We start from the raw sequence: 25991 nt of genomic DNA, 5'->3' as shown, positions 1-25991 counted from the left end.
AGTTTAGTAGGGATCATGGTTGGCATGGACCGGTTGGACCAAAGGGTCTGTTTCTGTGCTGTGTGGCTCCTTGACTCTATAAGACTGCACTAAGGTGCACTTATAGTGCTAGGAGGCCTGTGAGTGAGCTTGTGCCAACTAATCTCATAACTGTTCCGTGTCACTCACCTTCAGTGCTTTGAGAACTGTCACTCCCTGGAATCGCTCATTTGGTGTATGAGGAGAAGGTTTCCCTTGGTAACCATCACCCATTGACGCAGCAGCCTAGAAATGGAGGATCGGAAAATTAAAGATATAAAAATAGTCAGGGCATTTAGGCCCTGCAAGCCCCTCACTGCTGAGAAGATCACTCTTCTGTCAAACAGGTTACATTTTCACTTGAACCTTTGATGTAATGCCAGTACACATAAATATTGTTTCTTATTTGCACCAAAATTCCCATGCTTATAACTCTCCTCCTCTCTAAACGGCAATTCCTGCTTTCTGAAAGTTTGGATCACTTGACCTTTGGCAAACAAGGAAAGGATCCTTTAGTTCAACCAAATAGCTGATACTTCTCACTTTACCATTTCTACGCTTTGCCTACCGCCTGGAATGATGGGATCTCCTGGGAGAGATGATAAACAGAACAGGTATAAGCCCAGGCTAACTTGTTGATAGGGAAGTCCAGGAAATCTCCTTCTGACCCACCAACCCACACCCACACACATCCCCAAACCCCCCACTTCCCGCACTCCCAGCAGACATTACAAATTATTCTGGGAGAATGATCACTGTAGAAACAGGTGGTCTCCATGGAGATGATCAGCAATGGGAGGTAACCCAGTTAAGTTGGCATTGGACATTATGCGGTGACCTCTTCGACACAGGCCATGGGCTAAACTGCCATGTTGTCCAATGTGGTCATGATTAGGTCACTCCTGGGCTGAGTCAGTTAGGGAACTGTCACTCTTGGGCTGGGAAAGATAGGGACTGGGTTAGGTATGGTACTTTGAATCCTGGGCTGGGTCAGGTAGGGAGCAGAGCTTCCTGGACTGGATGGGAAAAAGATGTGTCAATCCTTTGCCAGGACAGGTTGAGAGTTCCCCATTAGAGGTTTGGCATGAGCAGTCCTGAGGCTGGATTGGAAAAGCACAATAGTTTAGAAGCATCAGATCTTGTAGAATGAGGGTTGAAATGCCTGGAATTTCTGCACAGTTAAATTTTGGTTTTATGCAACAGACAAATCTTTCAGACTGTCTCCAGTTCCTGGATGGGCACACATCTTGCTCCTGACATCCACACCGTGCCCATTAATCTGCTGTAGCCAGAACAGAAGCCCCTCCCATCTTCCTTCGTCTTAAAATGCTCAATTAATTCTAGACCATTCACCCAAATACATGGCATCAAATGGGCAGGATGATGGTGGCGCTGTTGGTACTCACATTGGAGAGATAACGTAGTTCCTCACATTCCTTCTCTGTGATCACACCATCAAGCACCACCCTCTGAGTTCCATTCAAAACTTTTGCGTTCATTGAAACCTTGACTTCATTATAGAGCAAAGGGCCCCCTGCAGGAGGACACAGGAAATTCAGAATATTTAGACGGTACATGACTGGGAAGAATTGCTGACTCAGGTATAACTTCATGGGAAAAGTTTGATGGAACTACTACTGAGAATAAGGCTGTGTACTGGTGACCTGCAACACTCAGAGGCTGCGCTGAGAAAGCATTTTGACATTGGTTCAATTATATTCCATGCAGTAAGGGTTCCTGATTCTACCTTCTCAGAGTTCACAAACTGTATAGAATCCCTACAATGTGGAAGCAGGCCCATCGAATCCCCACCAACACTGAACAGCAGCCCATCCAGACCCACGCCCCCTCACCCTTTCCCTATAACCCTCTATTTCGCATGGCTAATCCATCTAAGCTGCACCCCCCAGGACTCTACAGGCAATTTAACATGACCAATCCATCCTAACCTGAACATCCTTGGACTGTGGGAGGAAACTGGAGCACCCGGAGGAAACCCACACAGACACAGGGAGAATATGCAAACTCCACACAGTCGCCCAAGGATGGAATCCAACCCAGGTCCCTGGTGCCATAAGGCAGCAGTGCTAACCACTGAGCCACTGTGCCACCCCTGCAAGCACTGTTTGCTTCCAAATGTAATGACTCAACAGCCTTTCTTTCCAATATCAATCCCATAACAGAAAAAAAAGCTGCTAAAGGGAATAACAACAGTCCCCGGACTCTCAATCTTCAACACCCATCTGTCAATCATTTCCATGTATAAGTTTTCACAATCAAAACTAGCACCTCAACAAGTTATAGATGCTTTAGCTAGAACTGTCCATATAAATGTTGTAGAACATGGGTGTTAGTCAATTTAAAACAGAAGCAAAACAAAGTGACATTGGGAACATAGTAAAACCCCTGACTTGAGCTTGTTTTGTGATTGCTACAGATTAAACAGCAGCACCCCCTGTCCTGACACAGTAAGATTTGCTCTAAATGCTCATAAGATTTTTCACATTAGGACTGATTTCATGGTCACCTGCTCCCCAAACTGCATGAATCTGTAATAACAGAGAGAAAGGAAGCATTAAAGAAAAGATGTACTTATTTAGCATCTCTTATGAGCTCAGTACGACCAACTTTACTTTCTTAAAAATTCATTCACTGGATGTGTGTGCTGCTGGCTTGATCAACATTTTTTGCCTCATCCCTAGTTGCCCTTAAGAAAATGGTGGGGAGCTGCCTTTTTGCTGCAGGCCATGTGCTGAAGGCTGATCTACAATGCTGTTGGGGGCGGGGGGGGGCGCATTCCAGGATTTTGACCCAGCAAAGGACCGGTGGCATATTTCAAAGCCTGAGTGTTTGGAGGAGAATTACGGGAGATGACATTCCCTTGTTTCCACTGCTCGTCATGGCCCAAGAATGCTGATGTGCGTTAACGTAAGAACGCAGAGAGACAGGACAAAAAAGCAAGCTTCCACAAGCAGTAACAAGATAATTTATCAAGTAAATCATGAGATAACACTGATTGAGAATAAATATTGGCTCAGAGTCTAGGGGAATTTTCCTTCTTCAAAATAGTCATAAAGTCATATAGCCCAAAAACAGACCTTTTGATCCAAGCAGCCCATGCCAACCATAATCACAGACTAAACAAATCCCACCTGCCTGCATTTGGCCCATATCTCTCTGAACATTTCTTATTCATGTTCTTATCCAATGTCTTTTAGATATTGTAACTGTACCCACATCCACCACTTCCTCTGGAAGTTCATTCCACACACAAACCACTCTCTGTGTGACAAAGCTGAACCCATCTGTTTTTTATAACTTCCCTCCTCTCATCTTAAAAATATGTTCCCTTTTCTGTGAACTCCCCCAACGTAGGGAAAAGATCTTTGCTATTCACCTTATCTATGCCCCTTGTAATTTTATAAACTTCAACAAGGTCACCACTCAACCTCCTACGTTCCAATGAAATACGTCCCCGCCTATCCAGCCTTTCTTTATAACTCAAACCCTCCATTCCAGCAATATCCCGGTACATCTTTTCTGAACCCTCTCCATTCTAATAATATTCTTCCTATTATAACAGGGTGACAAGAACTGCAGAAGAGGCTTTACCAACATCCTATACGACCTCAACTTGGTGTCCCAACTCCTATACGCAAAGGTCTGAGCAATGAAGGGAAGCATGCTAAATGTCTTCTTAACCACCCTGTCTACATCTGATGCAATCTTCAAAGAATTATGTACCTGAGCACTTTAGTGTCTTGGAATTTTTTTCATTCATTTTCAGGATATAGATGGGGCCTTGGTTTTACTTCTCCACTGAAAGCTGACACTTCAGACTATGCGACACTCCCCTCAGCATTGCCCATCAGTGTCACATTAGGAATGTATGATAAAAACTCAGGGCGGGCCTTGATCCCCTAAACCTTCCGATTCAGAGGCAAGACCACTACCAACACAAAGATAGTATTACTGAAAAAAAAGCTCATTTTGTTGAAGGCCAGGCAGCATTAGAGGAGCAGGAAAGTTGATGTTTTGGGTCGGGACCCTTCTCTGGGCCCATTTCTGAAGAAGCGTCCCGACCTGAAATGTCAGCTTTCCTGTTCCTCTGATGCTGCCTGGCCTGTTGTGTTCCTCCAGCACCACACTGTGTTATCTCTGACTCCACTTCTTACTATCTCTTATTTTGTTGAAGCTTTTCATGTTGCATAATTTCCAAATCAGGAAAATTCATGAGAATTACCAATTTAAAAGATAAGCTACCTTTTAAATCTATATAAGAAGAGAGTGCTAATTGGCTGATACAAAATACATGGGGCACTGCAAAGGCAATGTGCCCCAACAATATTCTGGCTACAGTACCAAAGATATGTGCTTCAGAATTAGCTGTGTCCATCACAATGCTGCTCCAACAGAGCTACAATGTTATTTGACAAGGTGGAAAATTACCCAGCTGTATCCTGTACACAAAAAGGAGGACAAATTCAATTTGGCCAATTACTTCCTCAGTCTACTCTCGATCATCAGTAAAGTGATGGAGGGGGTGATCAAAGGATCTTACCAAATAACACTTGCTTATCAAGGCCTGCTCACTGACATCCAGTTTGCATGCTGCCAGAGTCATTCGGCTCTGGCCTTAAGACAGTCTGTTCAAACAAACAGAAGAACTTACCTTCAGAGGGGCCATGAGAGCCTTTGAAATCAAGATAGCAGGTGATCAAGTATAACATCAAGGAGCCCAAACTGGATTTAATGGGAATCAAAGAGAATACTCTCTACTGGACTGAGTTATACTTGGCACAAAAAAAGATGATTTTGATTTCTGAAGGTCCACACCATTTTTGCAAGAGTTTCTCAGGGCAATGTCCTAGGTCTAACCACCTTTGACTGCTTCATCAGTGACCTTCCCTCCATCACAAGCACAGAAGCCATATGGGGATATTTGCTGATGATACTACAAAGCTCAGCACCATTCACAAATCTTCGGATTTTGAAGCAGTCCATGTAAAGATGCAGCATGAGCTGGACAACATCCAGCCTTGGACTGATAAGTAACAAGTAATGTCTGCACAGTACAAATGTTAGACAATGACAGAATCTAACCATTGCCCCTTGACATTCACAGGCATGCCCTCACTCAATAGCACACTATCAACATTGTGTACTATCAGCATGATTCTCTGCAAAAGTTTTTTTTATCTTTAGACAGCACCTTCCAAACACATGACCACTGCCATCTACTTGGGCAAAGCAGCAGGGGCATGCGAACACCACTGCCTGTAAGTTCCCCTCCAAACTGCACATCATCCTGAGATGTGGAAATACATTGCTGTCCTTCAAAATGATGTAACTCCTTCCCTAACAGCACTGTGAGTCTAACAATGGCAAATATACTGCAGCCATTCAAAATGGCAGTTCACCACTTTATTCCCACAGGCAGCATGGGATGGGCAATAATTGTTGGTCGAACCAGTGAGGTCTGCATGCCATCATACATCTCTTAAAAAAGTGGGCTCTCATCAGTAGAGGTGATGTCATAGAGAATGCACCAGTTAGATGATTGCTGACAGTTAACTGAAAAGCTTCATTTAAACTTTGAACCAGGCAAATTGCTCAAAGCATCACTCTGAAAAATGAACCTGAGAATGGCTGTCACTTAGAGGTAGCAGGAACTGCCGATGCTGAAGATTCTGAGTTAACAAGGTGTAGGGATGGATGAACACAGCAGGCCAGGCAGCATCAGAGAGGCAGGAAAGCTGAGGTTTCGGGCCTAGATCCTTTCCAGGCCTGAAACATTAGCTTTCCTGCTCCTCTGATGCTGCCTGGCCTGCTGTGTTCATCCAGCCCTACACCTTGTTACCTCAATGGCTGTCACTTGTTTTGTTGAATTGAGACAGGAGCAACGTGTATTCATGCCCTTTCTGTTTACAAAGAGCAGGGGGCCATGTATTAATATATGTAGATTGCATACAAATGTCAGCGCCACACTCCAAGCACAGCTGACAATCTTAAATTCTTTGTTGGCATAATTCCTAACACACTCTGGATTATTTAGCAAATGCTGTCCAACCCAATTCTCAGGTTCTGTGCTACCAAATGACCTTTTAGCTCAGCACTGCTACAGTATTTTAGCACTAATTCTCACATCCATGAACCTTGGCATTGTGGCTCTTTGTTGTAAGCACCAGACCACAAAATCACCCTTTGACCAAACAAGAAGCAATGTTCACCATAAGCTGCACGGCTGCTTGGAGGGTCCATCTAAGCCAACTGGCATACAGATGCATTCACAGTGCATCGCCCTCCTGCACTAGAAGTTGCTATCACTCAGAGGTCTGTATAGCAGCAGAAATAACTAGAGGCAAAATAGATGACACGTGTATTCATGTGGACTCAAGATGACTGCAGATGCCACCACCGTGCCACCCCCCCAAAGTCCTACATTGCTGTCCATTATCTAGCATCACACGTGAGAAAGGACCATTTGAGAGGATGCCTGTGAGTTGGAATAGGGAGGCAATAGCCTCATGGCATTATTACTAGACTATTAATCTAGAAACTTAGCTCACATTCCGGGAACCTGGGTTCAGCTCCTGCCGTGGCAGATGGTGGAATTTGAATTCAATTTTTTTTAAAAATGTGGAACTAAGAGTATAACGATGGCCATGAATCCACTGCCACCTGTTGGAAGAAAATACATCTGGTTCACTAACATCCTTTCGGAAAGGAAATCTGCTGTCTTTATCTGGTCTGGACTATATGTGACTCCAGACTCACGGCAATGTGGCTGACTCTTAACTGTCCTCTGGGTTATTAGAGATGGGCAATAAATGCAGTCCTGGCCTCAGCCCTCCACATTCCATGAATGAATAAAAAAAAAAATTGCTCGAATCTATGGATCTGTACTTTAACCACGATCAGGACACGGAGAGAGCAAATATAGGGAGGTAAGTGGGGTTTTGAAGGGGAATGGAGTTTGGGCGGGAGAGGCACCCTTCAGGCTGGTACAATTACAACATTTAAAAGGCATCTGGATGGGTACATGAAAAGGACTTAGAGGAATTTGGACCAAATGCTGGCAAATGTGACTGGATTAATTTACGATGTCTTATCACTATGGACAAGTTGGGCCAAAGGGTTTGTTTCCATGCTGTACATCCCTACAACTCTATAAGTCTCTGAAAATGGTTTTGATGTGAGAGAAAGTTTGATTGGCAGAGATCCACAATGAAGCTAGGTTAGAGGCATTGGGCATTCTTGGCAAGAGGAATCTTCTCTGTCTTAGACAGATAAGGTCCAATTCTTACTGGTCATTGATTGTGCTTTGAGTGTAAATTATAGGGACACAACCACAATTTCACCAATTATAGGGTAGCTGGCTGTTAGTGAAATGATGCTAACTAGACACTAGAAGCAAAACCATCACCAAAGACTAAATCTGATCAACACGGTGCCCATACCTTCTCTCACCATCTTCACAATCTCAGATGATTCCTTGGTTTTCTCATCAACCAGGTGTTCAATCTCTTTCATCAGGTTTCCAATTTCTTTGCTGATGCGAGCTGCAGTCTCTCGTTCCACCCTGTTTCCAAAGTTGCATTTTTTTTCACAAATGAATTGTGAGAAAATACTTAAAAAATTATCCCTCTTTCCACTTCTGGAGATAGTGATTCATGTTGCAGTAACTTTGGCTTTGACATTCAAATGCTCAAGGTGAGAATTTTGAGATTGAGCTGTGGATATTATCGTTGGGTGTAGAGCTTTCCTATCCTAACTTCCACACATTAGCATTTTCCAGGAAGACCAGACTGCGTCTTAAATCCCACGCTGTAGCCCAGGGACTGCAAAGTCTTACCATCTGTCAAGATGATATCAGCTATGGATGTGAGTTTGCTCGCTGAGCTGGAAGGTTAGTTTTCAGACGTTTCGTCACCATTCTAGGTAACATCATCAGTGAGCCTCCGACGAAGCGCTGGTGTTATGTCCCGCTTTCTATTTATCTGGTTAGGTTTCCTTGGGTTGGTGATGTCATTTCCTGTTCCTCTTCTGAGAAAAAGAACAGGAAATGACATCACCAACCCAAGGAAACCTAACCAGATAAATAGAAAGCGGGACATAACACCAGCGCTTCGTCGGAGGCTCACTGACGATGTTACCTAGAATGGTGACGAAACGTCTGAAAACTAACCTTCCAGCTCAGCGAGCAAACTCACATCCAGAACCTCAACCTGAGCTACAAATCTTCTCAAAACATGATATCAGCTAGCCTGGCTTAGGCTATGGCCTGAAAATAGGGCCCTCCCTTCTGTGTGCTACCAAGAAACCAGGGCAAAAGACAAGGGGAGTAGCATCATTGGAGTAACATCTAGCTCTGAACCAGATCCCTGCCCAAATCAAGGTAAACTGCTCAGAATTACGATGCATTACAGGCATATGTTTGTCACTTCAGCCCTTTCAGGAACCAACAGTTGGTTGGTCAAGCTCCCAGACAGATGTATTTTAGCCATTCAAAACCCTAGCTGCTCTTCATTTGACTTATTTTTGCGGCCAATGTAGAAGGAGTCTATCCAAGAACTTTTAGTTTACTATATTTCCCCATCTTTCTCCTTCTGAAAGGCTGGATCCTATTAAGGAGACTGAATGTCAGATAAGGAACTACCTCAGTTGCCTTTACCAAAGAAAATGAACTATCCCTGTGTCAAACACCAGCATTGCCCTGATCTTCCTTACACTCATTTCTAGCATCAGTTACCGCTGAGGGGCCACCGTATAACAACTCAAGGGAAAGCATCTTGGGTTCTGAACTGAGGAAAATGGGCAAGATGTCTGATGATGAGGATCGTTTAGCAGGATAGGACCAAACTGCAACTCAGGTTTCTGATCTGGACTTAATCAACAATTACAACTGGACTTGAGGTGCAACTTTAAATCTTACTTTTGCTTCTCTTTGAGTTTAACTGGCATCACGTCCTCAGGCGTCCACTTGTCCTAAAACGAACAAAAAGAAGTTCATTGGAAGTGAACCATTGGAGATGCTGGGGTCAGGTGATATAAAATGATCTCACTTTTACACATTGCTCTTGTCTATTAATTCTTTCACAGGCTATGAATGTTGCTAGGCTAACAGGAATTGCCTCGGAGATAGTGGATGGTGAGCTGTTATAGTCATTGTGGTGTAGGACATCCACAGTGCAGTTAGAGGCGGAGCTTCAGGATTTTGAACTGACATTTGTGAAGAAACAGGCGATATATTTTCAAATCTGGAAGGTGTTTGATGTCTTGATGGTCTGGCTGATGGTAGTTTACCCATATATTTGGTCCTCTTGTCCTTGTATACGTAAATCATGTGTTTGGGAGGTGCATCTCATTTCACCACTATTGGCTTCAAAACTCCAGCATTATATTATGGGCCAAAATCATTATTTCGTTCCCACCACGTCTCCCCTCCCCCAGTATTAAGCTGCTTCTCTAATATCTGCCTCCCACTGTTTTTCTCTCAAAGGAAAGTGGAACAGGAGAGCGTCATTCAACCTCTTCGCACTGTGTCACCAGTCGATGATGCCATGCCTGATCTCAGACCTAACTCCATTTTCCCTCTATTTATCCAACTGTTAATCAAAGCCTACCAATCTCTGTGTTCAAATTAATAAGTGATCCAGTGCTATGATCACCCTATGGTTAACATTCCTGAAAATTGGCCAATCCCAGTGGCTGCTTAGAAAAAAACACTGGTAGGTTGTCTGGTAAAAGTAACCTAATTGCAATTTCGCTCAAAAGGCAATTCAATAGTTTGATAATGAATTCCTGAGGAGCAGGTACAATTCACCTGGATGAAACCTTACCCCTCTCTACCTGACTTGCCATCGCCTAAACTTGCCAATCCACTTCCTCTGGAAATTCATTCCACACATGAACCCCTCTCTGTGTAAAAGCATTGCCCCTCATGAACTTCTTAAAACATTCTCCTTTCACCTACAGAAACAATGGAGCTTTGCAAGATAAGACTCAGAAAAATTTATTTGCTGCGCTGCCAAATCCTTTAAGACCCTCTGATGCCAGTCATCAGATCCTGGAGATTTGTTAGACTTTAAATCTAATGGTTTTCACAGTACATTTTTCCTGCTGATTGTAATTGTTTTAAATTCCACTTTCCCATTCATCTTTCAGTTGTGGAAGTAATTTTGCAAGATTTTCAATCATGAAAACAGACACAAAATACGGCTCTGATGAAGGGTCTAGGCCTGAAACATCAGCTTTTGTGCTCCTGAGATGCTGCTTGGCCTGCTGTGTTCATCCAGCTCCACACTTTGTTATCTTGGTTTCTCCAGCATCTGCAGTTCCCATTATCTCTGATCACAAAATACGGCTCCACCATTTCTGGTTTTCCATTATCCATTTCCTAGACACACATCACCCCTTTGGATTGCATTACTAAGGGCACTGGACACTTACTGTCATACTTGTCTCTTTCTACCACACTCCTTAACTGTTTCCAATTCATTACTCAGCTATACCTCATTGCCACATCTCCTCTCACATGATGCCTTCTTGCCACTGTTTAATTTAAGTCCCTTCTACTGCCTTTGTTATGCACTCACATGAAACACTGGTCAGAGCACAATTCAGGCAAAAGCCATTCTAATGTTACAGTTCCCACTTACCCCAATTTTGGTGCCAATGCACCATGAATCTTTTCCAAATCAGCCTTAGAACCATGCATTAATCTCTCAAATCTTACTTACTCTGCTCCAACTTATTTACAGAAGTGTCATTGTCAGCTAATGAATATAGAATTGACTGACAGACAAGTGTCCTCATTGTCTTAAAGTATCAGTGTATTTTGAGAACAATCTGCATTCAAGACTGATGGGGAAGCATTTGCAGATCTGCAATCGCCCTAGAAACCAAACTAGACCCATGTTCTCTAGAGTTTTGAAGAATGAGAGGTGATCTCGTTGAAATGTGTAACATACGTTCAGGGTGAGACAGCGTGAATGTGAAAGATAGGATCGTTCCCCTGGTAGATTTAAAATCAGAGGCATGTTCTCAGAATAAGGAGTTGGCAACTGAAGACTGCAATGAGATGGAAGTTCTTCACTAGGAAGGTGGTGAATCTTTGGAATGGTCTACCCCAAGGGACTGTGGAAGCTCAATCATTAAGCAGGTTCAAAATAGAAGTCTATAGCTTTCTGGAGATTCATTAAGGAATAGAGAGATAATTAGAGAAAGTGGCTTTGAGGCAAATGATCAGCTATGTTCAGATTCATGGCAGAGCAGGCTTTATGGGCTGAATGGCCTTATCCTGTTCTAATTGTTTTTCTCCCACAATATGCCAAAGCAGCAGGCTGGATACTCACCGGATCTATAAAGGTAATACCAAAGATCTCATTGGCAAAATACAGCAGCTCCTTCTCCAGCAATGAGTTGTTGATGTACACCTGGATATTCTGTCAAGAATGACCAGAAATTGTCAGATCAGATTAAAACATAGAGCACCTGCAAGATCTATGCAAGAACGTGATGACATTTCCAAGAGCAGCCATCACAGAGAATGCAAAGATCCAAAACATTACTAAATAAAGCATCAAAAGAAACATTGGAATTCAGAAACAAAAACCAAATTTGAAGGAAAAACTTGGCAGATCTGAAAGCATCTGTGGAGGGAAATCAGTGTTAACATTTCGGGCCCTGCAGAGGAATTGTTTATAAGTTTGCAAATGACACCAAAATTGGTGAAGTAGTAGACAGTGAAGAGAGTTATGTCAGAGTCCAACAGTACCTTGATCAGATGGGCCAATAGGCCAAGGAGTGGCAGATGGAATTTAATTTAGATAAATCTGAGGTGTTACATTTCAGTGAGGCAAACCAGAGCAGGACTTATACACTTAGTGGTTGGGTCCTGGGGAATGTTACTGAACAAATAGACATGAGGGCGTAGGTTCATAGTTCCTTGAAAGTGAAGTCGAAGGTAGTCAGGGTTGTGAAAAAGGCATTTGCCTTTATTGGTCAGTGCATTGAGTATAGGAATTGGGATCCCATGTTGCGGCTGTGCAAGACATTGGTTAGGGAGATAGTAGGATCTGCAGATGCTGGAAAATCTGAGATAACAAGGTGTAGAGCTGGATGAACACAGCAGGCCAAGCAGCATCAGAGGAGCAGGAAAGCTGATGTTTTGAGCCTAAACCCTTCTTCAGAAAATGAAAAAGGGTCACTCACTGGATCTATAAAGGTAACTCCAAAGATGTCCTTGGCAAAATACAGCAACTCCTTCTCCAGCAATGAGTTGTTGATGTACGCCTGAATATTCCGTCAGGAATGATCAGAAATTGCCAGATCAGATTAAAACATAGTGGACCTGCGAGATCTGTGCCCTTCTGAAGAAGGGTCTAGGCCCGAAATGTCAGCCTTCCTGCTCCTCTGATGCTGCTTGGCCCGCTGTGTTCATCCAACTCTACACCGTGTTACCTCAGGACATTGATTAGGCTGCTGCAGGAATATCGCATTCAATTCTAGTCACCCTGGTAACGGAGGGGAGGTGATGGCCTAGTGGTATTATCACTGGACAATTAATCCAGAGACCCAGATAATATTCCCAGGATATGGGATTGAATCCCGCCACAGCAGATGGTGGAATTTGAATTCCATAAATATCTGGAATTAAGAATCTAATGATGACCATGAATCCATTGTTGATTGTCAGGAAAAGCCCACTTGGTTCACTAATACCCTTTAGGGAGGGAAACTGCCATCCTTCCCTGGCCTGGCCTACAAGTGACACCAGAACTACAGCAATGTGTTTGACTCTTAACTGCCCTCTGGGCAATAAATGCAGCCAAGCTAGCGACGCTCTCATCCCATGAATGAATAAAGGGAAGATGTTAAACTTCAAAGGGTGCAGAAAAGACTTTAAAGGATGTTGCCAGGGATTAAATTAGAATATCTAGTTGCTATAAACAACTTAGACTGACGGGTCTGTTTTAGTGCTGTACAATTCTGTGACTGTTTGGCCCAAAACATTAGCTCTGATTTCTCTCCACAATTGCTTTCAAACCTGCTGAGTTGTTTTCCAGCAATTTCTGTTTTTGTGCACCAGAGCTTTCCAACACTGATCCCTAGGTGATATGAATTTTTGGGTGGGGTGGGGGGGTGGCGGGGTTGGTGAGGGCAAGGTGTTGTCACTGGAAAAGCCCATCATTTGCCCTGAGCTAGCATGTGGAGGTGACACCTTCTGGTCCTAGTTAGCATTTCTGCTGTGCTGTTTGCCTAAGCCCATACATCCCGCAGTGAACCCTACCCCACCAACACACACTCACACACACACCCACACACACACATACACACACGTACACTCCAAAGGTCAGCCACAACTCAGGGGGTATCCAGGAATTCAATTTATAAACGCTGTCTATTTTGGGTGTCCGGATGTCCTGCTTAGAAAGTACCAAGCTGGGCTGGGGAGTGGGAACACACATACTGACAGTGAGACGGTCGCCCATCTCCACAGGGTACCTGCCTAGAACCTCCCACCTAAAATACATCAGAAGACAGGGGATAAAGGATTGGGACACAGGGTGAAATTAGAATTAATAAGGACATGCTAAAATATGCCAGCATCGACTAGTCAGGCCAAATGGTCCGCCCAAGATGTCAGAATTTGTTTGGAAGACTCTTGAAGGCCCCTACTGGGGAGGGAGAGGAATGAAAAGCTCTCAATCCTGTGGTTGTAAACAGTGCTATATAAATGCTACTGGCTTTTGTTTGTTAGTTGAAAAGTTAATTTAATCTAAGCAAGATACTGAAGTCTCGATATCTAGAACAGATCTACCTCTCTGTGGCCAAGAGATGCGGCCTGTTCTTCTCCCAGTACTGCCTGGTAATACTGTAGGTTCTGGTTCATTACTTCGTCATTGGGGTAGAAAAGCAAATAGGTTTTGGCACATTCAATAGCCTTGGAGTAGTCTTCAGCTGGAATTGGAACAGATATAAAGTTGCTCAGAGCTCAGCTTCCAGAATGAGAATCAATGTTTTAAATGGAAAAGGAAGATAGTTAAACTCAACAAACCTTTCCTTTTATGTAAACAGTAAAACAGAAAATGTTTGCCACCATCTGATCCAGCTTTCCAAACACAGTTAGATCAGTTCTTATTCAATGCTTGTTCATGAACTTTAAGCTGGTAAATGCAAATATTATCTAAATCTGTCACAGCTGCATTACAGAAAGAGGCTATTCGGCCCATCATACCAGTACTAGTGAAATAGCTATCCAATAGTCCCGCTCCACTGTCTTTTTGCTTGTAGACCTACATATTTTTTAATCATAAAATTTAATAAAATGTCAATGCAGTTTTTTTTAATCATGGTGTCTGGTTTTCTGGCATTTTCATTGATGACAGATGTGTTTAATTTAGCCACAACATCAGGATTGGCAACACTTCAACCGTTTGAAAGTGGAAACTTTCTACAGCCCAACTTGCCACAAAGGTAACTCCTTCTCCCTCCCCTGCACCTAGCGAGGTGACGCTGTCCCTTTAAGCTGTATTACAGAGGACCCTAGATACTCACTGTTGTAATATGCAAATTGAAGGTAGTCAAAATGGGAAGGCAGGAAGTCATCGATGGGTGTTTCTCTGTCAGGCCGACTCGCCAGCTCTGTCACACAGTTCTGTTTGCAGTTGAGCACCTGAATGTAGTGATCTGAAAGTGAAAGTGGATAGCACTTGCAAGTAAGATGTACACATTAGTCTTCCAAAGCACCAATTGATATCTCTACCAATCTGAAACAGTAGATTGCTCCAGAGATATTCACACACTTTTCACCAATCTTTGGGGAGATTTGGTACAATTCTGTACATGAAATTGTGGCCACATCCCGTATCAACACTGAAATCCCAAGCAGGAATGGTGAGTGACAACATTGGATGCTTCAAAAACAGTTATCATTCACAACACCTACCCATGCCCTATCAAGAAAAGAGGCTACCCCCACCTCAGAGGGCAAATTTCACTCGCATCCTTCAAAGCCATTGTTTTGGGCTCTCCACTGAGCCACGCAGACCCAAGAAAATCCTGATTCAGTTTGTACCCTGCACTAAGTTCAAAAATCTTTGCTTGAGAATCTATTACTTATCGTGGCTCAGCAGTTAGCACAGCTGCCTCATAGTGCCAGGACCTTGGGTTCAATTCCACCCTTGGGCTGCTATCTGTAGGGAGTTTGCACATTCTCCATGACCTCTAAGTGTTCTGGTTTCCTTCCTCAGTCCAAAGATATCCAGATAAGGTGGATTGGCCATGCTAAATTGCCCATATGGCCCAGGGATATGCAAGCTAGCTGGGTTAGCCATGAGAAATGTAAGGGTTACAAGGATAGGATAGACAAGCGGGTGGGTCTGGGTGGCATGTTTTTGGAGAGGGCGTTGTGGTCTTGATGGGCCAAATGACCTGGAGAGATTTTTATGATTACATCAGTGACCTGGATTCCAAAAATAGAGATAGTAGGAACTGCTGATGCTGGAAAATCTGAGATAACACGGTGTGAAGCTGGATGAACACAGCAGGCCCAGCAGCATCATAGGAGCAGGAAAGCTGACGTTTCAGGTCAGGACCCTTCTTCAGAAAATGGAAGTTGGATTCCATTGTGTGGAACTCCACCATTGTGTACAAATATAAAGATTGAAGTAATGACGCAACTGTGCACAGCAAGCTCCCACAACCAGCAATGTGATAACGGTGAGATTTTTGTTATAAGTGATGTTGGTTGTGGTATACAGATTGACTAGGACACCCAGGAAAACAGTAGCAGTCCTCTTGAAATACAGCCATGTGATCCTTTAAATTCTCGTCCAAGGTGGGCAAAGACCTCGGTTTCGCCACTCAGCTGTAAGGTGTCACCTCCAACAGAGCAGCACTTGCTGATTTACCACCATCTGATCCAGCTTTCCAAACACAATTACATCAGCTCTTATTCAATGTTTGTTCGTGAATGCCAGGCTGGTGAATGGAGACATTATCCAAATCTGTCACAGCTGCATTACAGAAGAGGCTATTCAGTCCATCATGACAATTCTAGTGAAATAGGTATCCAGTTAGTCCCACTCTACTGTCTTTTTACCTGTAGAACCAGAACCCACTGATTCACAGGAATGAGTGTTACCAAATGAACTGACATTGGAACAGCTAACGAAGGGTTCCTGGACCATAGAGGGAATGAAATGAAAGTGGCAACGCAGTGTGGAGCTGGAGGAACACAGCAGGCCAGGCAGCATCAAAGGAGCAGGAAAGTGAACGTTTCGGATTGGGACCCTTCCTCAGAAATGGGGCTGGGGCAAGGGAGCTGGGAAATAAATAGTGGGAGGTGGGGTGGGGCGGGGGGAAGGTAGGTGGGATGGTGATAGGTGGATGCAGGCAGGCGATAGTGGCGATTGGTTGATGGCATGTGGAGGGCAGAGAGGTGGGAGAGAAGATGGACAGGTTGTGCCAGGCCACGAAGGCGGGGATGAGAGGTAAGTTTGGACGTGGGATGAGGCCGGGGGGGTGGGTAGTTTTTAAAGCCCACGTTCAGGCCATTAGGCTGTAAGCTCCCGAGGCGGAATATGAGGTGTTGCTCCTCTGGTGAGGTTGGTGGTGGATGATGCTCTGGATGCAAAAGTTGGTAGCGTGATATGTGACATATCACCACACCAACTTCCGCATCCAATGTATCGTTCTCCACCACTTCTGTCATCTACAATACAACTCCACACCCAAAGACATATTTCCATCCCCACCCCTATCTACCTTTAGTGGGGACTGCACTCGCTGCAACTCCCTTGTCCACTCCACACTCCCCGCTAACCCCCCGCCCGCACCCCCGGCACCTTTCCCTGTAACCACAGGAAATGCTACACCTGCCCCTACGCCTGTCCCCTCACCTCCTTTTCATATTACACAGAGGTTCATCTGGACGTCCGTCAATGTGGTCTGTTGCATCTGCTGCTCCCAATGTGGCCTCCTCTACATCAGTGAGACCAACCGGGGAGTCAGGGACTGATTCATGGAGCACCTGCGCTCTATATGTGATAATCAACAACACCTACCAGTCGCCAATAATTTTAACTCCCCTTCCCACTTCCTAGGTGACATGACCATCCTGGGCCTCTTCCAGTGCCACCATGACACCACAGGCAAATTGGAGGAACAACACCTCACATTCCACCTCAGGAGCCTGCAGCCCAATGGCCTTAACACTGAATTCACCAGTTTTAAAATCTCCCCACCTCCGACCACAGCCTACACCCAATCCTCCCTCTCACCCCTGCCTCCTTCACCTGACACAACCTGTCCATCTTCTCTCCCACCTATTCGCCCTCCACTTCCCACCGACCAGTCCCCACTATCCCCTACCTGCATTCACCTATCACCATCCCACCTACCCTCCCCCGGCCCCGCCCCTCCTCGCGATATTTATTTCCCAGCTCCCTTCGCCCGGCCCCATTTCTGACGAAGGGTCCCAACCCGAAACCTCAGCTTCCCTGCGCCTCTGATGCTGCCTGGCCTGCTGTGTTCCTCCAGCTCCACATTGTGTTATCTCTGACTTCAGCATCGGCAGTTCTTACTGTTGCCGAGTGAAATAAAAGTCTTACCTGTTATAGCCTGAAACAGGTCTGCATTGTATTCCATGTAACTGTAACCATCAAAGTTGTATGGGCCCTCACAGAGAGCACGACACTCCATGTCTGCCTTGAAATATTCCACCAGAGCATTTTCTAAAAACTCAATTGCTGGTTCAAACTGCTCGTCTGTGTAATATCGGACTCCTGTGCGGAAAACATCCTGAGAAATGAGGCAACAGAACTGGGATCAACAGAATATCAATAGAATCTAAAGCACGCACAAGATATGCCTGCCTTTGGGTTCCTGTATATGAGTCTGATTTCTAATTGTACAGTACATTGCGGGCATAGAGCTCTGAGCACTAGTGCTGATACAAAGAATGCCAGTTGTAACGTTGGGTCAGTTGCAAGTTATTACCATGTGGGGTTTGGCTTCCAAGTCCCTGAAGTCGGAATCCTTCACGCCAGCCATCATCTTGTAATATTCCAGATTCTGCCTCATCTCCAGGTGCTCCGGGTTCACCACGTAGAAGGTGTAAGCAGCAGCAACAGCTTTATCTAACATTTTAATCTGTAACACAAACCTCATTTTACACAGCATCATAAGGGCATCGTAGAAAACAGTATGCAGCAAGTCATTTAGGGTAAGGTTTTTCAGTAGAAGATGATCTGATAAATAGTTCTCAATGTTTGGTTCACAGCCAGGAATGTCCTGCTGTGATCCCCAGCCTAGTACAGTGGGCTCAGAAAGCAGGACTCTAATGGGCCACTGAGCTAGTCATCCAGGCCAATGTTCTGGGGACTAAGGTTAAAATCCCATTATGACTGACAGTGAAATTTGAATCAATTTAAAAATGATAGCGATCAATGTTATACAAACCCATCCAGGTCACGAATATCCTTTAGGGACAGAAATCTGCCATGCTTACCTGGTCTGGCCTACGTGTGACTCCAGACCTGCAGCAATGTAAGCCGATTCAATTGCCCTCTGCGGATTTAGGGATGAGAGAGACTTAAAAAGGAAATGACCAGCAACCTTTTTATACAGAGAGAGTGGTTCATGTGTGGAACGAACTGCTGGAGAAAGTAGTGGATGTATGTACAGTTACAACATTTAAAAGACAATTGGATAAGTACATGAATAGGAAAGGCTTGGAGTGACATGGGACAAGTTCAGGCAGGCAGGAGTAGTTTAGTCAACGTGGAGTGGTTTGTCTGAAGGGTCTGTTTCTATGCTATATGACGCTATGACTCTAAGATAAAGAGTAAGTTCCTTCTTAATAGATGCGATGGAAGACATTCTCTGATTGGATTCCACATTCCTGGTTTCGGAAAGTAAATGGAGGTTATCCACAGAGGTTTTCCCATGCCAGGCAACCTCAGGATTGAGCTCTGCGCAGATGATCCCTGTGGTAACTCTCATTGCTGATGTTCACAAATGATTGCTGGCTATTTGGGATCGCCAGAGGCAAGGAGAGTTTTCTGGTAAGCAACCAGTGATAGCAGGAGGAGAAAAGAGAAAAACCATTGGGATTTTAGACATGCACGTTAGTCTCATGCTTCAAGCGATGTCTTTAAGGAGCTTTAGATTCCCAGGATACAGAAAAAACAGAATTTGCCATTCTGTAGCACCTTTAGTATCAAACATGTGGGGGACAGAGGAAAATGCAGCACACATCATAGAAAGATTACAGTTGAGAAGAAGTTTAGCCCATCAAGCACAGACAAACTCCCATGTCGATGAGTCACTGTCTGAGGGATTGGTTGAAGATGTGGGATTCAAGGAACCTTCTAAATGTAAATTGGGCAGTAAAGAAGCAGAGAGAATTTGGGGGACAGGGCTTCTGGATTGACATTATAATGGGCTAATTCTTACTTACTACTAATGAATATTTGGCAATTTAAACTTCATTCCAAAAAGTGACCAAAGGTTTGTACTCAACATGTTTACGCTTGATTTGAATCATTTGCAGAACAGTGAGAGATTATAGTGTGCTGTAGAGCAGCCTGGAATCTTATCTTGACTCCTGACAAGATTTATATTGTATTTAGGCCTAAGGCTCCTGTTGATCCATGGCCTGACCTGCAGTGAACTTTGCTGCGTTATGTTCCGCAGCTTGTATGCAGTATCCTTTTCAGAGACATGCTCATGATATCAGTGCGCATTTTTGTTCTCCTTAATTGAGAAAGGGTGTGCTGGCACTACAGGAGATGAAGTGAAGGTTCACTAGGTTGATTCTGGAATTGGGAGGGTTGGCTGATGAGGAGAGATGGAGTAGACTAGGACTGTACTCATTGGAAGTTAGTAAAATAAGGGGGGCATCTAATATCGAAACACTTAAATTATGAAGGTAATAGATAAGATAGAAGCAGGGAAGCTGTTCCTACTGGTGGATGAAACCAGAACTAGAGAGCATAGCCTTAAAATAAGGGGGAGCAGATTTGAGGAGGATCTTCTTCACCCAAAAGGCTATAAATCTGTGGAATTCCCTGTACAGTGAAGTAGCTGAGGCTACCTCGTTGAATGTTTTTAAGGCAAAGATAGATAGATTTTTGAATAGTAAAGGAATTGAAGTTCATGGTGACTGGGCAAATAAGTAAAGCTGAGTCCAAGAAAAGATCAGCCATGATCTTACTGAATGGCAGAGCAGGCCCAAGGAACCAGATGGCCTGCTCCCGCTCCTGTTTCTAATCCTCTTATATTCTTGTATCATCACCATATTGTAGCATGTCTCGGACTCTATCTTAGCAGGGGCCACTTGAAGCTTGATATGCTGATGCAGCTGTGTTCTATAATTGGCAGCAAAGACTGCAGTTCAGGGCAGAGGATGAACAGTAGGTTTTGATGAAACTGCTCATGAAAGGGGCATGCAACTGTGTGGAATTGACTTCTCAGGAAGATGCTGACCACTCAGGCATCTTGACAATGTTTTAAGTTAGCATCCATAGAGTATATTCCTTGTAACTGAAATGACACCACTGCAGGACAGTAGTAAACTCACCAGGTTATGCACCAAATATAATATTTCCAACGTGTTAAGTACCCGGGACCTCTCCAAACTAGGATCAAATCCCATGCTTCCAGACTGTACTATATAGCTCTGATTGAAACTACAGATCATTACAAAGAAGAATAGAAGAATAGAGAAGGATATATTTTGTCAGCAGCTTAGGGAACAATTCATTACTTGGCTTTCATGACTACTTTAACAATCTAAGTCCCATATGAGTGTCCCTTTCTCTGTAACCTCTTCCAGTTGTACAAACCTCTGTATGTGCCTCCAATTCCAGCCTCTTGCACATTTATGATTTTCTTGGCTCCAACGTTGATGAACATGTCTTCAGCTACATAGATCCCATGCTCGGGAATCCAATCCTTAAGTATGTTTGCCTCTCTATTTCTCTGTCTTCCCTTAAGACACTCCTTAAAATGTCCTTCCTTAACCTTGCTTTTGTTCCAAGTAGCTGGAATTGTTGGAATTTTCCTGTGCAATCAATACCACACAGTTGCATACCCTTTGCATGAAACTGTTAGATCAAAAACTACCATTCACCCAATGACCTGAGCTGGAGGCTTTGCTCCGAATGTTTCTTTATGCGACTCAGTGGCATAGCTTGTCTATTTCATGTTCTGTTAGGACATGGAACAGTTTTAGGACAGTACAGGAATGCGCAGTGTCGTTGCTGTTTCATTTCTTACTAATGCTTCTGTCTGGACACTTCTAATTTCCACAATGAAATGTTTAAGTTATGGTGGCTCTGGACAGGTTCCTGCTGCTGGGGGCAATGCCCAGCCTGGCTGAGTGTCTGTGCCTTGCTGCATAACAGTTGGTGCAGGCAGTCTGAAGTCCAAGAGGCTCTCGTTCTGACACCTGCCCTGGCACCTGAAGAGCCTGTGGGAGATAACAGATGCCTTTTCTCTAGTTGAGTGTCTTAACATTCCCCTAGATTCGCAAGGTTGCTACAAAGTATTTGTCCCAGAAGGGACTACTGACAAGGGCAGAAACAAAACCTGGCTGACCTTTCACCCAAGATAACAAAGTGTGGAGCTGGATGAACACAGCAGGCCAAGCAGCATCTCAGGAGCACAAAAGCTGACGTTTCGGGCCTGGAACCTTCATCAGATGAAGGGTCTAGGCCCGAAACATCAGCTTTTGTGCTCCTGAGATGCTGCTTGGCCTGCTGTGTTCATCCAGCTCCACACTTTGTTATCTTGGATTCTCCAGCATCTGCAGTTCCCATTATCACTGACCTTTCACCCATATCTTCACCTTGATGGCTACTGGTTAGTTCAAACTTCTGTGCTGGGCCCTGTTTTCATTCAGTCTGTATTGCAAATGGCCACCATCACAAATCTCTTCTGACCCACTCAGGTACAGAGCTGGCTATTCGTCACTCTCTTCCTGGTCTTTCCAGCCCTCTTAAGGGTTCGGGTTAATTCTCCCTCAGGTTGCTGCTCTAACTCACATCCTTCAGTGAAGACCCTAAACTGCTCTATTACTCACCCACAGGGAAACATCACAGCTGGAGCCCGATTTTGAACCAGTGCCCACATAGAGAAGACTTTCCAGCTGGCATCAGGAACCTGAGGGCACTGACATCAACAGGGAAACCAGGGATTGAACCATGGACATCGGAACACTGCAATCAGCTGTCAAGGGTAGTTTTACTTATTAAATAGGCTTGAAATGTTAGGGGACATCTATATACATATCCTTTCTGTGTGTTAAGCTCAAATGTTTCAACATTAAGAAGCCAAAGAAATGCCCAGCGATATGTTGTAACAAATTTGCAGCTTTGGAATTGAAGGAGAAAAAAATAACATAAATGTAACTGCTATGATTGCAAGTGACTGAGAACAACTGAGCAAGTGCTGGAAATCACAGCAGGCCAGGCAGCATCCGTGGACAGAGAGCAAGCTAATGTTGCAAGCTCTGATGAAGAGTCATCCAGACTCAGAGCATTAGCTGGTTCTGTCTCTGTGGAAGCAGCCCCTGCTGTGATTTCCAGCACCCTTTGTTTTCAGCGCAGACCTATAGTAACTTGCTCCTGCAATTGAAGGTGATATCAGCTGGGGCGAAGGTGCTCTCTTACTTCCTCAGAGGGTTGTGAGACCAAGTCTCTCGTTCAGATCCCAATGTGTAACTATGAAGCTGTGTAGGGAAGTGCTCCAACTGCCGTGGTTAATAATCATTCCTCAGTCAACATCATTTTTAAAATAACTGGAAGGAGCACGAGAATAGGATCGTTCTTAACCTCCCTAGCCTGGTCAGTCATTCAATTAGATTGTGGCTGGCCTGTGGCTCTGCTCCTATACCTTTGCCTCACACGACCATAAGACATGGGAGCAGAAATTAGGCCATTCAGCCCATCGAATCAGCTCCACCATTCAATCATGGCTGAGAAGTTTCTCAAATTCATAAGCCATAATATCCTCACTTTCACAAAAATCTGTTCAGTCTCAGACATAAATTGAACGATTGGCTTCATGTTAATAACCATTTGTGAAAGCAAATTTCAACCATCTACCACCTTTTGGGTTTCCTGATGTCATTCCTGAAAGGTTTGACTTTACTGTTTTTTTTGCAATGGCCCTAAATTCACATTCCCTAAGATTGTAAAAATACTTTATCTCAATCTGCACTTGAGAACTTTTATTCAAACAGTCCTTTAACTCTTCAAAATTCCGGGGAATACAACAGTAGTTTGTGGGAGTTTTCTATGTTAGGGCACGATTTCTTAAAGCTGGGAGAAGAACAGATGGAGTTGATAAAGAATTTGAGGACCGTGTAAAAGAAAGTGAGGGAAAACAATGCGTTAAACAGGAGAAGGAAGCCGATAAAATTCCAGCTTGTTAAAGAAATGTACAACAACTGGCCTGACAACAGGAGATAGAAGCTGTTTGTTTTCAGACATAGAGTCAAGGGTTGTGCAAAGTTTAGTAGGATTTTACAATGAACTTGCAAACTACAGAAGGGAAGCTGCAGGCAGTAAGAGAGAGTTACAACTGAGAGGCAGCTTCTACGTGGCACTCAGGCTAATAATGGGCTTGGCTGGGGGAGGGAGGGAGCCAGGGTGGGACAGAGGCCCCCAGCTGCAGTTCTCCACTAAGGCACAATTAAAACAGACTAAACCTATCAAGAGCACACAGTGAGGCCGGGGCTAGCCACACAATGCACCCGCTATCAATGCTAAACCAAGCAAGTTGTAAAAGAATAAGATGTTAGTGTCCACGACAGCCAAAGTTCAGTGGCAGCTCAGACATTTGAATCGAACCTGACACAAACCTATGCGGTACAACAGGACTGAAAACATTTTGTATAATCTGTGGAGTGGAAATAAGAACACAGAGCAGGAGAACTCTCTCTTGCTTGACATTCAGCATTGAGTGGCCATTAGTGAACCTGCATAAAATTAATAACATACTTTAGCCTATAAGTTATTTCTTAAATCTGCTGGGCAGGGTATCCGAAAACATTTGGGTTTCATTACTGTGACAACTTCCAACTCAACTTGAAGGCGTTTTTAAAAGCTGGAGGAGTTGGTAACAGATGTAACCTGCATTTCTCTGTACTAATGCAACCAGTTCTCTTTAAAAACCTTCATACTGTTAAAACAGACCTTGCTGCATTAGTACAGAGAAATGTGGAAATATAACCTGCATTCCACCCAACACCAGGAGCTCTCACTATTGAGGACAAGAATGTATAATTTCCTGCTAAAATTGAAGGAAGGAGCAAAGGGTGAGTTGTTCGGCGGAAACCTTTAAGATATAGTTGTGGGATTTCAGAAACAAGGTGGAATTGTTACATTAGGCTATGGGTCAAGATGACCAGTTATTGAAAAATGGCTGCATAAATCAGCACCAATCCCAGAAAGTGAGACATCAATGCTTTTGAAAACATCTTGGACAATGCTGGTTAACATTACCTTGAAATATGCCATTTGCAGGTAATTGTAAGGGGTCCTCTTCTGGAACTCTAGCAGCATCTCCTCAGAGATCTGATGCATGGAGTAAGGCCCCAGCTTGTTTTCCTCACACTGTTTCAGGCAGTCGGCCTTCTTTAGCACAGTGTTGAAGAAATTAGTGTCGAAGAAGAAGTCCTGCCCGCTGCTTGAGATGGCAAACCTTGTCTTGTTGTTGCAGTGGGTCCAGCAATGGACCTTAATCTGCCGCAGGTTTACTTGGTTCTGCAGGGCCCGTTCCATGTTGATGATGACCCCTTGCCAGTCGTTGCGGTAATATGCCTCCACTGCAGCACTGAACAGACGGTCATATGGTTCCAGTGGGGCCTGGCCTTGCTCCTGCTTTTCGGCCCAGCTCCCAGTGACTAGGATGAGGGTGAGGGAGATGGGCCAAGAGAGCCAGGGGGCCATGTCTGTGGAAAGAGAGAGAGAGAGAGAAAGAGAGAGCAGGAGAAGTGGGGGTGGAGAGACAGAGACAGAGACAGAGAGAGAGAGAGAGTCATAGGCACTGCAGCCTTGTGAGGAACAGAGTTTCAGATGAAATTTGAACTGGAGAGAGAGCTTCCTCCCTGAAGGTGGAGCCTAGACCTGTCTCCTCCCAGTAGCCAGTCACAACTGCTCACAAATTCTTTCAACACAGAATGTTCATGTAATACGGTCAGTGTTAAGCTTGAGGGGCGGGTTTGTGATGGAATCTCTTGAAATGTGGAGAAACAAGGACTCACTTCAGAGAACTTGAACTAAACTCAAGGTCTGAGTTCGGAGCTAGGGGGCTAGAAGAGGAAAAGGGTTCAGCGTTTCAATACACTTTTGCAGATCTCATTAAGAGCTATCTCTCTGGTTGTCTCCCATATCCCTTGTCCCTGAATGCTCCCTTGCTGTCAGATTCCCTCAGCCTCAGGATATTTCACAATCGTAAATGCGCTTTTAAAGTTTTAAGTTGATTTAAAGGAATCAAGCCTGTTTTATTCAAAACTTAAGTTCCTGTACATTAGATGCCAGGAGATTCCTTTGCTCTCCTTCACAGTAAGCTACTCAGTTTTCTTTTTAGCTGACCTGGCAATAGTGGGAGTTCAAGTGTGTGCAAAAAAAAATTTACAAATAAAGCAGGGATTCATATCTCTTAATCCCATTGTTGCAAGAAGGGTGGAAGAAACTGGACTCTTCTGTCCACTTCAAATAACCTTAAATATTTCCATGTAACATTTTGACCCTAAAAGTTTGATGAGAGCCTCCACTGAAACATACATGTGGCTTTTCATGATAATAAAATGTGAGGCTGGATGAACACAGCAGGCCAAGCAGCATCTCAGGAGCACAAAAGCTGACGTTTCGGGCCTAGACCCTTCATCAGAGAGGGGGATGGGGAGAGGGAACTGGAATAAATAGGGAGAGAGGGGGAGGCGGACCGAAGATGGA

General features: G+C 44.2%; 1 protein-coding gene across 1 annotated transcript in view; it reads right to left on the bottom strand.

The window, feature by feature from the left end:
* Positions 1 to 25135, bottom strand: part of p3h1 (prolyl 3-hydroxylase 1) — a 38350-nt gene extending 13215 nt beyond the window's left edge. The window contains exons 1-10 of the mRNA XM_048561252.2: positions 24537 to 25135; positions 18025 to 18177; positions 17637 to 17826; positions 14581 to 14712; positions 13844 to 13983; positions 11376 to 11465; positions 8954 to 9006; positions 7479 to 7600; positions 1425 to 1552; positions 169 to 264 (exon numbers count right to left, since the gene is read on the bottom strand). Coding sequence (XP_048417209.1) covers positions 169 to 264; positions 1425 to 1552; positions 7479 to 7600; positions 8954 to 9006; positions 11376 to 11465; positions 13844 to 13983; positions 14581 to 14712; positions 17637 to 17826; positions 18025 to 18177; positions 24537 to 24983 — 1551 coding nt within the window. The 5' untranslated portion in view covers positions 24984 to 25135. The remainder of the gene's footprint in view (positions 1 to 168; positions 265 to 1424; positions 1553 to 7478; positions 7601 to 8953; positions 9007 to 11375; positions 11466 to 13843; positions 13984 to 14580; positions 14713 to 17636; positions 17827 to 18024; positions 18178 to 24536) is intronic.
* Between the last annotated feature and the right edge of the window lie 856 nt (positions 25136 to 25991).

Source organism: Stegostoma tigrinum, chromosome 28 (assembly GCF_030684315.1).
Source record: "Stegostoma tigrinum isolate sSteTig4 chromosome 28, sSteTig4.hap1, whole genome shotgun sequence".
NCBI classification, from domain to species: domain Eukaryota; kingdom Metazoa; phylum Chordata; class Chondrichthyes; order Orectolobiformes; family Stegostomatidae; genus Stegostoma; species Stegostoma tigrinum.
This window is presented reverse-complemented; position numbering and strand designations above follow the sequence as displayed.